General features: G+C 42.1%; 1 protein-coding gene across 1 annotated transcript in view; it reads left to right on the top strand.

Moving 5' to 3' along the window:
* Positions 1 to 8,842: 8,842 nt before the first annotated feature.
* LOC134204022 (peritrophin-44-like) overlaps positions 8,843 to 19,858 on the top strand; it is a 30,164-nt gene continuing 19,148 nt past the window's right edge. The window contains 2 exon segments of the mRNA XM_062678858.1: positions 8,843 to 9,014; positions 9,017 to 9,447. Of these exon segments, the coding sequence (XP_062534842.1) occupies positions 8,843 to 9,014; positions 9,017 to 9,447 (603 nt within the window).

The following is a 19,858-nucleotide window of genomic DNA, read 5'->3' on the forward strand; positions in this document are numbered from 1 at the left end:
TTCCAGATTACGGCAGACCAGGTCCCAACGAATCATCTGTTCGTTGAATTCAAGGCGGCATACGACAGTATAGACCGCGTAGAGCTATGGAAAATTATGGACGAGAACAGGTTCCCTGGATAGCTTACCAGACTGATCAAAGCAACGGTGGATGGTGTACAAAACTGTGTGAAGATTTCGGGTGAACACTCCAGTTCGTTTGAATCGCGCCAGGGACTAAGATTGGGGGCAGCAGGGACAGCATGGACCATGTCCAAGGGCTTGACGACCCCTCCCCAGCTGTCTGTGAGTCAGGGAGAACTGCCTAGGGCGTGGTGGGATTTAGCAGATTTAGCATAAAAACCCCAAGTGCCCGTAATCAGACTCTATCAAAGCGACTGTGTGCCGCTTCAAAAGCACAAGCCCAGGGAGTGCCAATTGGCATGGGGAGTGTCCCTACTTCGGTAGGGTAGCGCGTGAGCTGCTTCGGCAGGGAGTGAGTGATCTGGTTGTGCTGAGGCAGGAGTGTCATAGCGTGTCGCCGCTATTGTCACCTCGAAGCGCAGCAGAAGTCTGAGTATGGACTGCACATGCTGAGGTAGGAGTCGAGGTAGCTATCGACACCTCGAGGCATGGCAGTGGAGTGTTAGAGTGAGCACCCGAAAAAGGGTCACATGGAGCGAATGGTCTTTGGAGAAGCTGCTTCGCGGCAGAGTAGCAGTGGGTTGTACCCACACACCTACAGTTGTGCACATGTGGTGCATGGGGAGTGTCCCTGCTTCGGCAGGGTAGCGTGTGGTCTGCTTCGGCAGGGTAGCGTGTGGTCTGCTTCGGCAGTGGTGTGATTGATCTGCTCGTGCTGAGGCAGGAGTGTCGTAGCGTAATATCTGTAGGCCCAGGCAGTTACCGCTATTGACACCTCGAGGCATGGCAGCGGAGCGCCCGGGAGAGCATCCAGTAAGACTCAAATGGAGTGAATGGTGTGCGAGCACCCAAGTCAGTCTCGCATGGGACGGGTGCCTGTGTGAGCGATAATGAGCGAGTACGTTTAGTACTGTCATCCCCCAGAAGTAGTACTGGGAGGTAGTTCCTGGGGGAAACGATGGTGGAGCCCAAGGGAGCTTAGTCGGTATTACCAGTATGGTCGAGTCCGACAATCCAGTACACTTCCGTGTGGTAGTTTGGCAACTACAATGCACGTATACTGGGTTAGTGTGTAAATGCATTCTCCATTGTAAAAAAAAAAAAAAAAAACGGACTAAAACAAGGTGATGGACTTTCGAGGCTTTTGTTAAACATTTCGCTAGAAGGTGTCATGCGGAGAGCCGGGTGTAACAGCCGGGGTACGATTTTCAACAAATCTAGTCAATTTATTTGTTTCGCGGATGACATGGACATTGTTGGCCGAACATTTGCAAAGGTGGCAGAACTGTACACCCGCCTGAAACGTGAAGCAACAAAAGTTGGACTGGTGGTGAATGCGTCAAAGACAAAGTACATGCTTGTGGGCGGAACCGAGCGCGACAGGACCCGCCTGGGAAGCAGTGTTACGATAGACGGGGATACCTTCGAGGTGGTCGAGGAATTCGTCTACCTCGGATCCTTGCTAACGGCCGATAACAATGTCAGTCGTGAAATACGAAGGCGCATCATCTGTGGAAGTCGGGCCTACTACGGGCTCCAGAAGAAACTGCGGTCAAAAAAGATTCGCCACCGAGACGCTAATAAGACCGGTTGTCCTCTACGGACATGAAACATGGACAATGCTCGAGGAGGACTTACAAGCACTCGGAGTATTCGAGATACGGGTGCTTAGGACCATCTTTGGCGGTGTGCAAGAAGACGGTGTGTGGCGGCGAAGAATAAACCATGAGTTCGCCCAGCTCTACGGCGAACCCAGTATCCAGAAGGTAACTAAAGCCGGAAGGGTACGATGGGCAGGACATGTTGCAAGAATGCCGGACAGCAACCCTGCATAGATGGTGTTCGCTTCCGATCCGGCAGGTACGGGGATGCGCTGGTAGCTGGTAGCTGGTAGCGGGGATGCGCTGATAGCTGTCCTATCACGCGCGTGCGACGCTACTATGCCGAGGAAAGCCCTGCCAAGAAATGGCAGACGCCCGGTATACTGGTGGAGTGCCGAAATTGCAGCCCTACGATCAGCCTGCCTCAAGGCTAGACGTAGGACGCAACGAGCCCGCACCGAGGAGGAAAGAGCGGTCCGCCGGGAAGTGTTTCAAGCTGCGAGACTGGCCCTTAACAAGGCCATCAAGAGCAGCAAGAGAACGTGCTTCGACAACCTGTGCGATGGTGCCAATGCGAATCCGTGGGGTGACGCCTATAGGATCGTGATGGCCAAGACCAAAGGGGGCTCTTCACCCCCCGAACGGTCACCGGACCGGTTGGCGAGGATTATCGAAGTACTCTTCCCGTCCCGAGCCACAAGTCCTGGCCTCCTCCTGCGCTGCAAGGCGCTGGGAGTGTGGCCGAAATGGTGGCTCCGGTGACGAACGAAGAGTTACTCGCAGTGGCTAACACCCTTGCGATGAACAAAGCTCCAGGCCCCGATGGAGTTCCAAACAGTGCACTTAAGGCAGCGATCATAGCGAACCCGAACATGTTCAGGCTAGCTATGCAGAGATGCCTGGATGAGCGTTGTTTCCCTGAGAGATGGAAAAGGCAGAAGTTGGTACTGCTGCCGAAGGCCGGGAAGCCTCCGGGTGACCCATCGGCGTACAGACCAATTTGCCTGATCGACACGACGGGTAAACTGCTCGAGAGGATCATCCTCAACAGGCTCACCCCGTACGCAGAGGGTACGGATGGCCTGTCGAGTAACCAGTTTGGTTTTCGGAAGGGTAAGTCCACGGTGGACGCTATCAATTCAGTCCTCAAGACTGCAGAGGTAGCGATCCAACGGAAAAGGCGAGGAATTCGATACTGTGCGTTGGTGACACTGGACGTGAAGAACGCATTCAACAGCGCAAGCTGGGATGCCATCGCGCTCTCGTTACACCGGCTTAGCCTGCCGGTGGGACTGTACCGGATCTTGGAATGCTACTTCCAGAACCGTGTGCTGCTATACGAGACCGATGCCGGTCAGAAAAGTGTTCCTATTACCGCAGGAGTCCCGCAAGGGTCAATCCTGGGCCCGGTACTATGGAACCTGATGTATGACGGGGTTCTGAAGCTAAAGTTCCCTCCTGGTGTGAAGATCGTCGGCTTTGCTTTGATCGTCGGAGTCAATCCCCGAAGTAGAGCTAACCGCAGAACACGCGATCACCACTGTGGCGGACTGAATGAGTGCGAGAGGCCTTGAGCTCGCTCAACATAAGACGGAGGTGGTTATCGTCAGCAACCGTAAGTCGGCACAACATGCAGTTGTGCACGTGGGAGACGTCGCGATCACTTCAAAGCGGAGTCTGAAGATTCTTGGGGTCATCATAGACGACAAGCTTACCTTCGGTAGCCATGTCAAATATGCGTGCAAGAAGGCTTCGACTGCTGTGGCGGCATTATCGAGGATGATGTCTAACAGCTCCAAGGTGTGCGCCAGTAGGCTACTGGCAGGCGTTGCCGCATCTATTCTTAGGTACGGCGGCCCGTCCTGGGCAAAAGCACTGGGGGTAACCAGTTACCTTCAGAAACTGGAGAGCACCTACCGCTTGATGTGTCTCAGGGTGATATCGGCCTACCGAACGGTATCGCGCGACGCATCCTGCGTGATAGCGAGTATGATGCCAGTCGGGCTGGTCATCCGGGAGGATCTTGTAAAAAAAAAAAAAAGGTACGAGACGGCGTGGAGCGCAGCGAGCGAGATGACCAAGTGCAAAACGACTTGGCGAGCTTGGGGCGTATTCGAGGATGGAGAGATGTAGCCTCGAACCGTGTATTGTGGCGTCAAATTGTTGATTCATTGTTATCTGTTTAGCGAAATGTTTAGATGTAAATAAATGAATGAATGAAATTCTGATGATTTTTTCAAGTTTTTGACGATCTCCGTACTGAAACCTGGTATGCGACATGTCGAACTCTATGATTTGGCAAAACAAAGCCAAACTGAGAACATTCTGGGGAATCTGAAATGTTTATCACATACCACGGGATATTCTGGCCACCTAAATACATGGATATGGTCACATTTTTAACCGTTGTGAATCAAAATATGCGATATTTCAAACTTCATTCTTTTCATTGACATGTCGCAAGCCAGGTTTTATAACTGATCGAAAATGGCCATTTTCCCCGGCGGACCAGGACTCCGGAAGATTCTGGAACATGTCCAGCTTGTCCAAAAATCCCCAAAAGGAACTCCACCGATCTCGTTTTGCAAAATCATGAAGTTTGATATGTCGCAAGCCAGGATTTATAACTGATCGAAATTGGCCATTTTCTTTGGTGGATCAGGACTCCGGAAGATTCCGGAACATGTCCAGCTGGTCCAAAAATCCCCTAAATGAGCTTCACCGATCTTATTTTGCAAAATCATGAAGTTTGATATGTCGCAAGCCAGGTTTCATAAGTGATCGAAATTGGCCATTTTCCCCGGTGGACTAGAACTCCGGAAGATTTCGGAACACGTCCAGCTTGTTAAAAAAAAAAACAAAAATGAGTTCCACTGGTCTTGTTTTGCAAAATCATGAAGATTGACATGTCGCAAGCGAACTTTTATAACTGATCGAAAATGGCCATTTTCTTTGGTAAATCAGGACCAGTGACGGGAAATGTCATTTCGATGTGATGAGACTAATTTGCTAATAACTTTTTTCACAAGTCATTTACAATTATGTTTTACATGTAAACATGTAGCCCTCAAAGGACCTGAAAACTTTTTCTAACAGGTAATTTATCGAAACGTGATATTGGCGACGTGAGAGCCGAATTAGTGTCAAATGACATTATTGTCATGACATTCCGTGACAGTTTTTAAATCTAGCTCTCATGACTCAAACTTTGTATTTAGAACAATGATCTGTTCGGCAAAGTTCTAGGACCCTTTAAATACTTCATGTCAACCAAAAATCCGAACTGTAAATGACTTGTGTAAAAGTTATTAGAAAATTAGTAATAGCAATGCCATGACATTTTTTGACATTTCCATCACTGATCAGGACTCCGGATGATTCCGGAACATGTCCAACTTGTCCAAAACCCTCAAAATGAGCTTCTTTTATCTTATTTTGCAAAATCATGAAGTTTGATATGTCGCAAGCCAGGTTTTATATCTGATCGAAATTGGCCATTTTCCTCGGTGGACCAGGACTCCGGAAGATTCCGGAACATGTCCAGCTTGTCCAAAAATCCCCAAAAGGAACTCCACCGATCTCGTTTTGCAAAATCATGAAGTTTGATATGTCGCAAGCCAGGATTTATAACTGATCGAAATTGGCCATTTTCTTTGGTGGATCAGGACTCCGGAAGATTCCGGAACATGTCCAGCTGGTCCAAAAATCCCCTAAATGAGCTTCACCGATCTTATTTTGCAAAATCATGAAGTTTGATATGTCGCAAGCCAGGTTTCATAAGTGATCGAAATTGGCCATTTTCCCCGGTGGACTAGAACTCCGGAAGATTTCGGAACACGTCCAGCTTGTTAAAAAAAACCACCAACAATGAGTTCCACTGGTCTTGTTTTGCCAAATCATGAAGATTGACATGTCGCAAGCGAACTTTTATAACTGATCGAAAATGGCCATTTTCTTTGGTAAATCAGGACCAGTGACGGAAATGTCATTTCGATGTCATGAGACTAATTTGCTAATAACTTTTTCACAAGTCATTTACAATTATGTTTTACATGTAAACATGTAGCCCTCAAAGGACCTGAAAACTTTTTCTAACAGGTAATTTATCGAAACGTGATATTGGCGACGTGAGAGCCGAATTAGTGTCAAATGACATTATTGTCATGACATTCCGTGACAGTTTTTAAATCTAGCTCTCATGACTCAAACTTTGTATTTAGAACAATGATCTGTTCGGCAAAGTTCTAGGACCCTTTAAATACTTCATGTCAACCAAAAAATCCGAACTGTAAATGACTTGTGTAAAAAGTTATTAGAAAATTAGTAATAGCAATGCCATGACATTTTTTTGACATTTCCCATCACTGATCAGGACTCCGGAAGATTCCGGAACATGTCCAGCTTGTCCAAAAATCCCCTAAATGAGCTTCACCGATCTTATTTTGCAAAATCATGAAGTTTGATATGTCGCAAGCCAGGTTTTATAACTGATCGAAAATGGCCATTTTCCCCGGTGAACCAGGACTCCGGAAGATTCCGGAACACGTCCAGCTTGTCCAAAAAAAACCCCAAAATGAGTTCCACTGGTCTTGTTTTGCAAAATCATGAAGTTTGACATGTCGCAAGCGAACTTTTATAACTGATCGAAAATGGCCATTTTCCCCGGTGGACCAGGACTCCGGAAGATTCCGGAACATGTCCAGCTTGTCCAAAAATCCCCAAAATGAGCTCCACCGATCTTGTTTTGCAAAATCATGAAGTTTGACATGTCGCAAGGCAGGTTTTATAACTGATCGAAATTGGCCATTTTCCCCGGTGGTGGACCAGAACTCCGGAAGATTTCGGAACATGTCCAGCTTGTCCAAAAACCGCCAAAATGAGTTCTACCGATTTTGTTTTGCAAAATCATGAAGTTTGATATGTCGCACGTTGACTTATAGAAGTGCTAAAAAAGTGTTCCCACGGGTGCCAAAAAACCAACCCCAGTACAGCCTGGAATATTTCCGGAACCAAGTAGCCAATTTAAAATTTCATCCCATTTCCAGAAACTAGAGATCTGAGCGATTGTTTTGAGGGGTTGATTGTCATAATCGGTTGAGAAATGCGGAAGTTATGATTTTTTTTAGTGATTATATGAAATGGTGAATCGTACGTTCAGAGGATAAGGGTTAAATCAAATATCCTTGGGGCAGTAACAAGCCTGTTGATGTATACTATAATAATAACAATAATAATAAATAAAACACTTAGAGTGGTGAAGGGAGGTGTTGCCGAAGTGTGGCAATCCATTTAATTTTTTTGTATGATTCATACAAAAAGTGTGACATAGAGGGAGGAGGGTTGAAAATGGCCAATTCCTGCGTTACGTAATTAAGGGTCTTCCCCAAGATGATCTTACCATCATCGCAATCAACGCAAACCCCATCCAAATTAACTTTATAGTGTTCGTCGATATGATCGAAATAATCAACGACTGACCTATCACATGGCAAATATTCAACGCATTGAATCATCTGTTTGTGATAGTTGTGAATCCGATTGTGGAACTCCTTATCATCTGATATGTAATTGCCCAGTCCATGCGCAATTTCGTTTCCGAATATTTGGTAAACACTTAGAGAAATTGACTTCAGAAACCTGAACCTTCAGAGTATTCTGTTGTTCACAACTCGTTGTGGTAAGGAGCTATGAGCTTTTGTACGTGTATACGTTGTATGCCCTCTTCAATGGTTTTCTGAACTTCCCATTGTTCCTTTTCTCATCTCCAATCGCCATGTTCTGTGACTAACGAATTATTTCATCATCGGCATCAAAATAAAAACAAGTAAACGATTGCAATCAATGTCTAATAGTGGGAAACCACTTTATTCATATCCGCTTTTCGATAAATGGAATTCCCATATTAACAAATAAGCTTGACTGTATTCGATTGCTATTATTCAACGTCAACGTTCTTATATATAGGAAAGCCTTACTCAGCCTAGCGGTAAGATGCGCGACTCTACGTCAAGACCATGTTGAAGGTGACTGGGTACGATTTTGTGTCCGGTCCAGGAAATTGACAGCTTCTAAATTGTCTCGACTTCCCTGGACAGAGAGTAATCATCGTCAGATGATATACATAGGTATATCATACGAATGCAAATAAAGCAACTTGCCGTAGAAACTTCGCCGTTAATAACTGTGGAGTGCTTAATGTCCCTATGAGGGATGTAATGTCCTAATAAAAAGAAGCTTAAGAAAAAACACATATCTGGTTTATTTATTTTCGGCAACAGCCAGGTTTATTTTTATGCGGTTCGATTTTGGTCGATTTTGAACTCAAGCCGCTATAAAATATTGAGTAGACACCATGAAAGAATCACAAAATTAAAAGAGAATTTAAGCATTGTTTAAAAGTGTACAACGTATAGATCAACCGCGTAAAAAAATACTTAGTAGCTACACTGGATACTGTTTTTTTTACGATTTACATTTTCTCAATTTTCACTCATCCTAAATGTTTAACGCATATTAATTACAATGTGATTTTCTTTGAATTATTTAGGATTTTATAAAACATGTTGCAAAGATTTTGGTGGTAAATTGAAGTCACACGATCAAAATTACTAGCGAAAAAAAAATCGTGTAAAAACAGATTCGTGTGTATACATATCTGTTGATTGGTATACGATTCCTTGTAAGTTTACATGAGATTAGTTATCATTTAGCATTGCACAATTAACCCCATCAATTACAAGTCAAAATGACCGGCTTTAACAATGGAAACGCATTTCATTGATTGCTTATCAGATAATCCAGCCGGAAGTCGTCAATCAACCTTAGCCAAAATCGCCAAAGTACATTCGTATATCACACGCTGAGAGATATCTGCGAATCTTTTTTGCAGGAATTTTCGATTTGCCCTTTTTTCGGTCACGGTGACTGCTAAGTTATCAAACAGATAATCCCTGTGTCTTATCACATTGCTAGAGATTATCACTTTTTATCTGATTTGTTTAAAAGCTTATATGGCTTCGCTGGATAATAAGCCCCCTGGAATTAATTTAGAGAAGTGCGTCGTCGGTAGGTGACCATTTACGATAGAGTCGGCCTAGCAGAAGCGTCTTCGTAGCACAATGTGTAGGCTAACTGTACTAACCTTCCTTGCGGTGGCAGTTTTAATACCTTTCTCGGAGGCCAACCGCTGTATCGGTAGGCCAGACGGTGCATTCATCGCCGATTTCACGGATTGTTCTGCATTTTTCACGTGCATACGACAAACACCAGTGCCTGGACGCTGTCCAGAGGGGTCCACTTCAACGATCAAGGTCAGCTTTGCGATAATCCGTGGAATGTGATCTGCCTGCTTTGCGTTGGTGGGGAAACCGAGGATGTGGAAGCATCCAACGCCGTAACGGAGTTTTTCCCGATCGAGAATGAATGTCGCAAATATACGCTTTGTGTCAACAGGGTCGGATTCCTGAGAGAGTGTTCGGTGGGGCTAATGTTCGATGCTGCAGCACAACGATGTGATCTAGAGGCAAATGTGGACTGTGAAGAAAGTGTTTGCCCGAATAGTGTTAATCCGAGTGTTGCCTCTATGGTGCCAGATCCTAGGGACTGCTCCCAATACTACATTTGCTTCAACAGAGTGGCGAATGGACCACATTCGTGCAACCCTGGGCTACTATTCGATCCAGTGAACAGGCGATGTGATTTAGAAGCCAATGTGGAATGTGAGGTATGTATGTTACAAGTTGAATGGGGTGGGGATGTGTTTCGAAGCGTCAAAGTGAAGAAAATGGGAATTGCTTGCAGAAATGGGATGTAACCATTATTGCTAGTGTAACAGTCATCAATAAACCACGTCTGGTACCATCGCTACGATACTTCAAGTGGATCGTTTATTCTAAGTAGCCTACTCTGGTTGAATCATATTACCTAGCCTACTACATCTCTCCTTTGTTCTAATAATGATGCAAGAATATTTGGATGTGTTTCAATGCCAATTGTACAGTTATATATTGTACAATTACAGAGTTAATGCTGCTTATACTTAGAACCTTGTTTATTAATAACATTTGTCTTTTTAATGATCTCTGATGAACAGTTGTTTATCAGGAAAGTTTCACACTTTGATCTCCTGGAATTTGGGTATCACAATAAAGAAGATAGGTTATATGTACTGAGCCTGTTGAGTGGCATTTTATCATTCGTTGAATAATAAATAAATTAATGTAGACTACATATGAATCTCTCGAAATTTTCAATAATACATAGTATTAATCTGTAAATATCTAACAAATAACATTTCAACTGAAAAAACTTGGGATTTACAAAATAGCATGCAAATAAAAACAACTATTCGCAAGTTTGCTTAAACTTCGGCTCAATATAATGGAAAAAGTCAATTTCAGCACAACGATAATCAAAGAAAGGCCGAGATTTATTATCATTGACATATTTAGATTGATTGAAAACTATGTATTAAATTTCTATTTAGATTCTCAAGAAACTGTTATTGAACAGCGTTGTTATTACATCTCACAAGTCACCTATTACGTATTCCGTGCATGGAAGGTACCTCTTGTTTCAATACGTCGTTTTTAAATTTTAAGTTTGAAACTTACCGGTTTCCAAAATATGCCCGTCGATTTCCAGGTCATTTTTGATTCGAGATATTTAGTTTCAAGCTTCCTAAAGTAGTTCAGTGGGACTGTACTGAGAACCAGTCAAAAGTGTTATCATGACATTCCCTCTTCGTAGATGCAATATCTAGTTTTTCACATGAGGTGGAAGATGGGTCACTAAAGCATGGCTAAATTTATTGGATTATATTTTATATATTTAAAATTAATTGGATTATATTTTAATCCGAACGAGATTAGGATATCTTTATCATTGTTTAGATTTCCTTCATTGTTTAAGAAAAGCTGTAACCATGGCAGCTAATGAAAATTTCCCAACAATTCAATTTCAGTTGCCAAATGGACTGAGAAACATTGGTTCTCCTACATTTGGTCTTTCGACGGACTAGGGTTACACATGAACCCTCTTCGCCGATTCTTTACTTGCGGACTGGAATTCTGCATTCTCTACGCTTCAGTACCAGGTATACGGACTGGATTTTCCCTTCGTTTTCCTGGGTTTGATCTGCGGACTTGAATTCTACATTCCCTTCGCCTGGCTACCAGATATACGGACTAGAATGTTTTCATTCCCTTCGTTTTTCTGGGTTTTAATATGCGGACTGAAATTCTATATTCCCTTCGCCCAAGTACCAGGAGTACGGTCTAGAAAACTTATTCTTTTCGTTATCCTGGTTTTTATTTCAAACTTAATTTCCACAATATAATAAACAAACAGCGATAAAAATAACGTTCAGTGTTTTCATTGCAGTAATATTTTTTAGCATTTTTTTCAGTCACTCAAATTACCTTATCCTTCAACTCTTCTTTTCTTCTGAATTCCTGTAGCCAAAATTTTACTTATTCCAGCAATGATTTTCTTCCCAAATTTGCACTAACAGAAATTTTGACTTCATTCGCTTTTCTTGTAAGAAAAAATTGTCCTCGTCGCCAATGTAACAGTCATCAATAAACCACGTCTGGTACCATCGCTACGCACCAGGCTGCCACCGCCGACTGTTTGGCACGACGCCGCCGCCAACATTTTTGCACCGGCGCGCCGCCATTTAAATTTTTCCACGCCGATTCCGCAGAATTTTCAGTGGAAATTCCGCAAATTCAGTGAAATTTCCGTAGAATTTCCTAATTGATCTCTACAACATCACGTTGACACTAGAGAGAATTTATTTTTTCGTGAAGATACCAATGGTTTTTTTTGAAAAAAACAATGCAATTTTTTATTAAATTTTAAAAACTTTGGAAAATTCGTGAAAACTGAGAAAAGATCGTGTGGAAATTGTGAAGGATTTCCCGTTGAAATCCAAAAAATCTTGTTGAACTTGAATTTTTGAACGGAAAAGGTCGTTCGGCAGAAAGCCATTTGGCTGACGACCACAAGGCTGAAAGTTGTTTAGCCGAATATTTCGTTTGGCTGAAAAAACCATTTGGAAAAATACTATCCAGCCTAAAGTTGTTTTGCTAAAAAAATTTATTTGGTCACAGTTTTTTTTAACTGAAACAATCCGGTTACCAGATTGCTCAATTAGAATATGCGATTTGGCCGAATGGTCGTTTTTCAGAAAGCGTCATTTGGTCAGAAAGTTTCGTTCGGCTGATTTGATTATTTGGGATATTTGCACTACATTAATGGAAGAATCTTTTGAATTTTGCCTAAAAAACTGACCAACTTCCTCAGGAAATGCTTTAAGTTTTTCAGTTACTTTGAAATTTCGAGAATTCTTTGGAATTACCAAGAAGAGCTCAATGGATTTCCCAAAGACAGTAGTTTTGTATTTCAACGTAAAATTCGTCAGATTTTACATGAGAATCTCTTCAGAATTTTCACGAGAAGTTGTTTTAAATTTCTACAAGAAAAGATTCGGAATGAACGCTGAAAGTTCCTGTTGGGTTTCTGTTTTGAGTATTCTTCGGAATTAACACGAAATTTTCAATCTAGATTAATTAGGTCCTTAAATGAAGAACAGATATTCGATATTCTTTCAGAATACAATGAAGCTAATTATTTAAAGCGCGTCAGGTTTTTTTCCGATTCATAAATCAAAAGGGACATTGTTTAATTTGAAATTTAAAAGCAGATGGAAAATGCTTCCACGACATTTTCGGTCTTGTTTCAAACTCATTAGCAAAACACCGAAGGGTACTTCATTCCAACTTTTGACAGTTAATATGTAAGGCTGACGTTTTGGATTGATTCCTTCTGAAATGTTGCATTTTCAGTAAAAGGGGTTGCTTAGCCTAAAATTTTTAAACACAAAAATATATCTTTTTGCGGATTTAGACTATTTACAGAATTTTTATGAGAACAATGCATGCATTTTTGACCTATGCTCCATCGTTTGCAACCATAAACAATGTAACGCTTTGGGGCCAAATTAAGATGGCTAGTTTGACATAATCAACTTCAAAACAGAAAATTCTTCGAAATATTCGCTGGGGACTCTATGAAATTTACACGAAAAATTCTCCGGAATTTCCACGGAAAATTCAACAAAAAAATCTTAAGTTTTCACCGAATATTGCTCGGAGTTTTAAGGGAATTTCTTTGGATTTCCACATAATTTTCTTGGTACAGTCGCCTCTCCACATCTCGATATTGAAGGGACCATCGAGATAGGGAGAGATCGAGGAATGGAAAGAAAATTGGAAGGGGTACTAGATCCAAACATGCTCGTTGCTATGAAAAATGACAACAACACAAATGTCGTTTCCTGTTGTTGATGTGTTTGTTATTGTCCAAAGATGATCTAGATGATAAGGAGAGTAAATCCAGAACAAAATATGATCAGAACACATCGAGATAGAGAAATATCGAGATAGGGAGGTTACCAAGATGTAGAAAGCCCAAATATATGTAGATTGAAGGGACTGATGAAACCATCGGCGATATCGGGAGAGATATCGAGATATAGAACATCGAGATGTAGAGAGTCGACTGTATAGTCCATAAGAAGTCCATAAGAAATTCCATTGGCCGAAAGCGACATTAAACAAAATTCCGTAGTCTCTCTATTTTTCGATACTGCTTTTTACGCCTAAACTCTTATAGCCAAATTCCATTTAGTCGAGCTAAAATGAACGTTTATCTTAAACTATCATTAGGTCGAAAATGGTGTGACCGAAAATGTAATTTGGTCGAAAGGAACATTCGGCCGTACTGGTAATTTGACTGAAACAACTGTTTGCCCTTACAGGTCATTTGGCTGAAAATGCCGTTTGGCCGAAAAAGTCGTTAGACCGCATAGATTATTGGACCAAAACTGCACTTTGGTAATAATGGTCTTTTGGCATGGGACCCTTCTTAGCCGTGCGGTAAGATGCGCGGCTACAAAGCAAGACCATTATATTGAGGGTGGCTGGGTTCGATTCCCGGTGCCGGTCTAGACAGTTTTCGGATTGGAAATTGTCTCGACTTCCCTGGGCATAAAAGTAATCATCGTGTTAGCCTCATGATATACGAATTCAAAAATGGTAACTTAGCTTAGAAACCTCGTAGTAAATAACTGTGGAAGTGCGTAATGAGCACTAAGCTGCGAGGCGGCAATGTCCCAGTGGGGGATGTAATGCCAATGAAGAAGAAGAAGGTCATTTGGCATAAAGATTAAATGTCCATGGGTGTTTTGAATCATTTTAGAAAATGGCGTTTTCTGCGAAAAGTATATTTGATTTTTAAGTTTTTTTTTTGCCAAAAATTCGTTTAGCCGAATAGGACATTTGGCAGAAAATGTCGTTTAGCCGAAAGAATTGTTTTGCATAAAAGACATTTTCGGTCCAAATCTCTTTCTGCCATATGACCATTCCTACCAAACGGTCAAATGATTTATTCGTTCTAACCATTTTTTCGGCCAAATTACCCTTTTCGGCTGTATGTCTCTTTCAGCCAAAATACATTTTCGGACAAACCATTATTGACCTGATAACAGTTTCGGATATACGTTTAATACGGCTTAATAAGATTTGGTTAGATGACTTTTGGCTTTAAGGCTAGTATCGACTCAATAAGTAGAGAGGCTACGAAATTTCGTTCGGTAGTCGTTTGACAAAATGGCTATTTCGACATTTGGTCGAACGGATGGACATTTTCGACCATATTGTCTGTTCAGTAATTATGACAAACGTCCATTTCGGCCAAATGGCATTTTCGGGCTGATGAACAATTCGGCCAAACGACCTGTTAGGGAAAATGACTTTTTCGGCCAAATTACCTGGCCGTATTTTGATTTCAGTCAATGTAATTTCCCAAGAATTTCTTATGGACTATGCACTCATTGTTAGATATCTGCAACATGTTTACGTTTCATTTAGCGAATGTCTTTCTAGACATCAAACGGTTGTCATGTGCAGCGTAATGCAGCTATCATCGATTTTGACATCGTTTTGAAGTTCAGCGGTCCGATAACTGCAAAACTGTTGAAACTATCGAATTGCATTTTAAAAGCATTGCAGTTAAATTACTTGCAGTTATTGAACGTCTACTATACAAAGAATGAGATCTGAGATCTACATTTTGAACAAATATCCGCGGATTCTAAAAAACTTTCCGTTGAAAACTCCTTAGAGTCTCCCACGGATATTCTGAAGCACTTTCTGTTGGCCATGCTAAACTATCCGTCCTTATTATTTTAGACTGAGCAAGCAAATGTTAAAACACTTATTCTACCAGTCGCATTCTTCTACAATTATGAAGAATTTTCTGTGTGAATTTCAGCTTCTGTTGGCAATATGCGAATATTGAATCCGACCACTACCTCGTTGCAGTATGCCTGCGCTCAAAACTCTCGACGGTGTACAACACGCGTCGAAGTCGGACATTGGGCGGCTACAAGACGGTAGACTAGCCCAAGAATACGCGCAGCAGCTGGAAGTGGCACTTCCAACGGAAGAGCAGCTAGGCGCAGCATCTCTTGAAGATGGCTGGAGATATTCGATCCGCCATTGGTAGCACCGCAACCGCTGCACTTGGCACGGTGCCCCGGATCAGAAGAAACGACTGGTATGACGGCGAATGTGAGCAGTTAGTGGAAGAGAAGAATGCAGCATGGGCGAGATGGCTGCAACACCGCACGAGGGCGAACGAGGGCACGATATAAACAGGCGCGGAACAGACAAAACTCGATGTTCCGGAGGAAAAAGCGCCAGCAGGAAGATCGAGACCGTGAAGAAACGGAGCAACTGTACCGCGCTAATAACACACGAAAGTTCTATGAGAAGTCAAACCGTTCACGTAAGGGCCACGTGCCACAGCCCGATATGTGTAAGGACATAAACGTGAACCTTCTTACGAACGAGCGTGAGGTGATCCAAAGATGGCGGCAGCACTACGAAGAACACCTGAATGACGATGTGGCAGACGAAGATGGCGGTATGGTGATGGACCTGGGAGAACGCGCGCAGGACATAATTCTACCGGCTCCGGATCTCCAGGAAATCCAGGAGGAGATTGGCCGGCTCAAGAACAACAAAGCCCCTGGGGTTGACCAACTACCAGGAGAGCTATTTAAACACGGTGGTGAGGCACTGGCTAGAGCGCTGCACTGGGTCATTACCAAGATCTGGGAGGAGGAAGTTTTGCCGCAGGAGTGGATGGAAGGTGTCGTGTGTCCCATCTACAAAAAGGGCGATAAGCTGGATTGTAGCAACTACCGCGCAATCACATTGCTGAACGCCGCCTACAAGGTACTCTCCCAAATTTTATGCCGTCGACTAGTACCAACTGCAAGGGAGTTCGTGGGGCAGTACCAGGCGGGTTTTATGGGCGAACGCTCCACCACGGACCACGTGTTTGCCATTCGCCAAGTACTGCAGAAATGCCGCGAATACAACGTGCCCACACATCATCTATTCATCGACTTCAAAGCCGCATATGATACAATCGATCGGGACCAGCTATGGCAGCTAATGCACGAACACGGTTTTCCGGATAAACTGACACGGTTGATCAAAGCGACGATGGATCGGGTGATGTGCGTATATATTATGGCACGTAGATATTATGGCACGTAACTTTGAGAAGATGGAGGAAGCCTACATCAGACTGAAGAGGGAAGCTAAGCGGATCGGACTAGTCATCAACACGTCGAAGACGAAGTACATGATAGGAAGCGGTTCAAGAGAAGACAATGTGAGCCACCCACCACGAGTTTGCATCGGTGGTGACGAAATCGAGGTGGTAGAAGAATTTGTGTACTTGGGCTCACTGGTGACTGCCGAAAATGACACCAGCAGAGAAATTCGGAGACGCATAGTGGCTGGAAATCGTACGTACTTTGGACTCCGCAAGACGCTCCGATCGAATAGAGTTCGCCGCCGTACCAAACTGACAATCTACAAAACGCTAATTAGACCGGTAGTCCTCTACGGACACGAGACCTGGACGATGCTCGTGGAGGACCAACGCGCACTTCGAAAGGAAAGTGCTGCGTACCATCTATGGTGGGGTGCAGATGGCGGACGGTACGTGGAGGAGGCGAATGAACCACGAATTGCATCAGCTGTTGGGAGAACCATCCATCGTTCACACCGCGAAAATCGGACGACTGCGATGGGCCGGGCACGTAGCCAGAATGTCGGACAGTAACCCGGTGAAAATGGTTCTCGACAACGATCCGACGGGCACAAGAAGGCGAGGTGCGCAGCGGGCAAGGTGGATCGATCAGGTGGAAGATGACTTGCGGACCCTCCGTAGACTGCGTGGTTGGCGACGTGTAGCCATGGACCGAGCCGAATGGAGAAGACTCTTATATACCGCACAGGCCACTTCGGCCTTAGTCTGAATAAATAATAAAATAATAATTCTGTTGGCAATTCCAAAGAATTCTTGGAAAATCCGATGAATTCCCTTGGAAAATCTGAAAATTATTTCCAAACGAATGTTTTGGAAAAACGTAAAGAATTTCTGGAGAAGTTCATCAGGTTTTTTATTCGAAATTCGGAAGATTATTTCGTTAATGTTTTGGAAATAACTCAAAAAAGGCAAAAAAAAAACTTAAACTAACGTAATAAAAAATCGCCACGCCAATTCACGCCGCCGCCGCCGCCGCCGCCGGCTAAAATAACTTTCGGCGTGACGCCCAAAAAGCGACACCGACCATAATTCTGACAAACGGACCAGCGCACACCAGCCTAATATTGTATACATAATATTTGACGTGAATCGTCAATATTGCAGACAAGTTGTAAGCAATCTTGTTATGAAGAGGAGCATTTCAGCGTAGAATGGCGTATATTTCCGCATGTTAAGTTTCACGCGCTGTTTATCTTTCATTATCTTTTTTTTTTCAGTCTATATGTGATGTAGTCACAACCAAGATGAATACACAGCTACACAGCAAATAATTTTGAAAATTAAACGACGTGTAAAATTGCTGCTTATCCCATCAAACGAATTAACATTCGATACTCAATTTATTATCAATTTCCCACCTTATCGGCCGCGACGATTTGAAATCGTCGCAAAACAAATTGACGCCAAAATCGTCGCCAGAAGAAATGGCCATAAGATCTGTCAAATCAACTGTGAACAAAATTTTATATACTCAATAATCACATTATTTCCCAAAATTGAGCCCTGTTTTTAATGCAGATTGACATTATTTACTAATAAAACTAACATAATTTTAGAATAATGATGTTAGCGACGATTTTGATAGTGCCTAAAAAATGGTCGGCGCGTTTTGTTACCAAGGAAACAGACAATAATTCAATTGAATTTTACAAGCAAGCACAGTTTAAGTTTATTTCGATTTAAAAGAAGAGTGAGATCGATTGAATGTTACGTTTATTTGCATGCTCCAAATATGTGCATGAAAATACATTTAAAATCACAATATATTTTTATCAGTGTAGGTGTTTCAATGTGCCCAATTTATGGTCGAGAAGAAAATTCATTTTCGGTGCAAAACATAAACAAACCGGCTGGCTCTCCCATACTAACATCCAACACTGTAAACTCGGCAATACTCATTAATGAGGAAAAAATACACATTTTTTGGCGATATACGGAGCTGTCAAAATAATGGGTATTTTAAAATTTCGAAAAAGGGGTACTTTTTCCCCTTTTTGTACTTCCAACTGTTTACTCATTAATGAGTGAAAATCCAGTTGGTTACGTTTATATTTGTTTGCAAAAGATCCTATCGATAAATTTAAGTTTTATTTCGAAAATGGGTGCGAAATCTACAACCAAGGATCAAATTTCAGCGGAAATAGAAGCTGATGCTGCTGTGTTTGACAGTAAGTATTTTATTAGTGCTCTAAAACATTGAAACATAAATAAATCCATATTTTCAGTCCGCGCCAAACTAGTCCCCTTGCTTGTAACTGCGGCCAAACTTTCGCCAATGATAAAGAACCATGGCTGCAGCTCCCAAAAACCAAGGTCCCGGATTACAGAATCTGATGAAGTCGAGATGCTGGTACCTACTAGGAGATCCCAACAAGTTCATAGGATAAACACTATTGACTATGCTGCGTGACTCAAAAGGCGATGTTTGTTTATAAACTAAGTTCATGATCATTAAGTCAGGTTTCCATGAATTTAAAAACTTTGTTTAAATAAAATACCTTATCATGATGTGGAAAACTTGATCTTTTCTTCTCGATTCGAAACAGCAAATCCAGTTTCCCTGTTTTTCCACGGGAATGAATAAAAAGGGGTTTATTTTACTCATTTTGCATTATATTTCAATATCCTTAATGGGTAAAAATTACACCTTGTTTTGACGTAAAGTCAAACTACTCTTTAATGAGTAAAGGCCTTTTACTCTTTTAATGAGTTGAACTATTTAACTTCATAATGGGCATTTTTTTACCCATTAAAGAGTACTTTGGTGGCACAGTGAAGATGGCTGAATCGTGAATTCGGCAGATTGGAACACCTAGTAGTGTATTCATCTTGGTCACAACCGTCATGTAAATTATTTTTTTTAATTTAGATTTCAATTAAATTTGCCTAATTTTACAAGATTGTGTAATTTTAAATTGATTATGATTTAAAATTAAAGCGCGTTCGTTTGTTTTTGCATTTATATTTATGCTCCGAATATGTGCATCAAAATAAATGTAAATTTACATCAATTTTCTGGCTGTATTGGAATTTTTCGACTCACTTGCGTCCTTTCGTCTAGTTTTCCGCAATTGCATCTTCAATCTCAATTTTAACTAGCTGCAACTGGAGTATTGACAAAATATTTTTTTTCTTTGGTTTTTGAGCCTGTGCCGGGAACTGGAGACCCTGCTGGGAATACCATCGGTAACCCTATGTTTAATTTCCTAAATTTTGTATTTCATGTGTCGTAAATCAACATACAAGAGTTACATAACATAGGCAAAATTTGGCCAAATTTTAGCCTTCTGAAATTAATACCGATTGCTTGTGGCAAATTTTCATAAGGAGTTTTATTGAAATTCTTATATCTAATTGCCGCGGTGTAATACAATGCAGAAACAGACTTTTGTTATGCCAACGAATGCAGCAGACGGTGACTTATTTGTGTGTTTCAAACCCAC

This window comes from Armigeres subalbatus, unplaced genomic scaffold (assembly GCF_024139115.2).
Source record: "Armigeres subalbatus isolate Guangzhou_Male unplaced genomic scaffold, GZ_Asu_2 Contig347, whole genome shotgun sequence".
Classification (NCBI taxonomy): Eukaryota; Metazoa; Arthropoda; class Insecta; order Diptera; family Culicidae; genus Armigeres; species Armigeres subalbatus.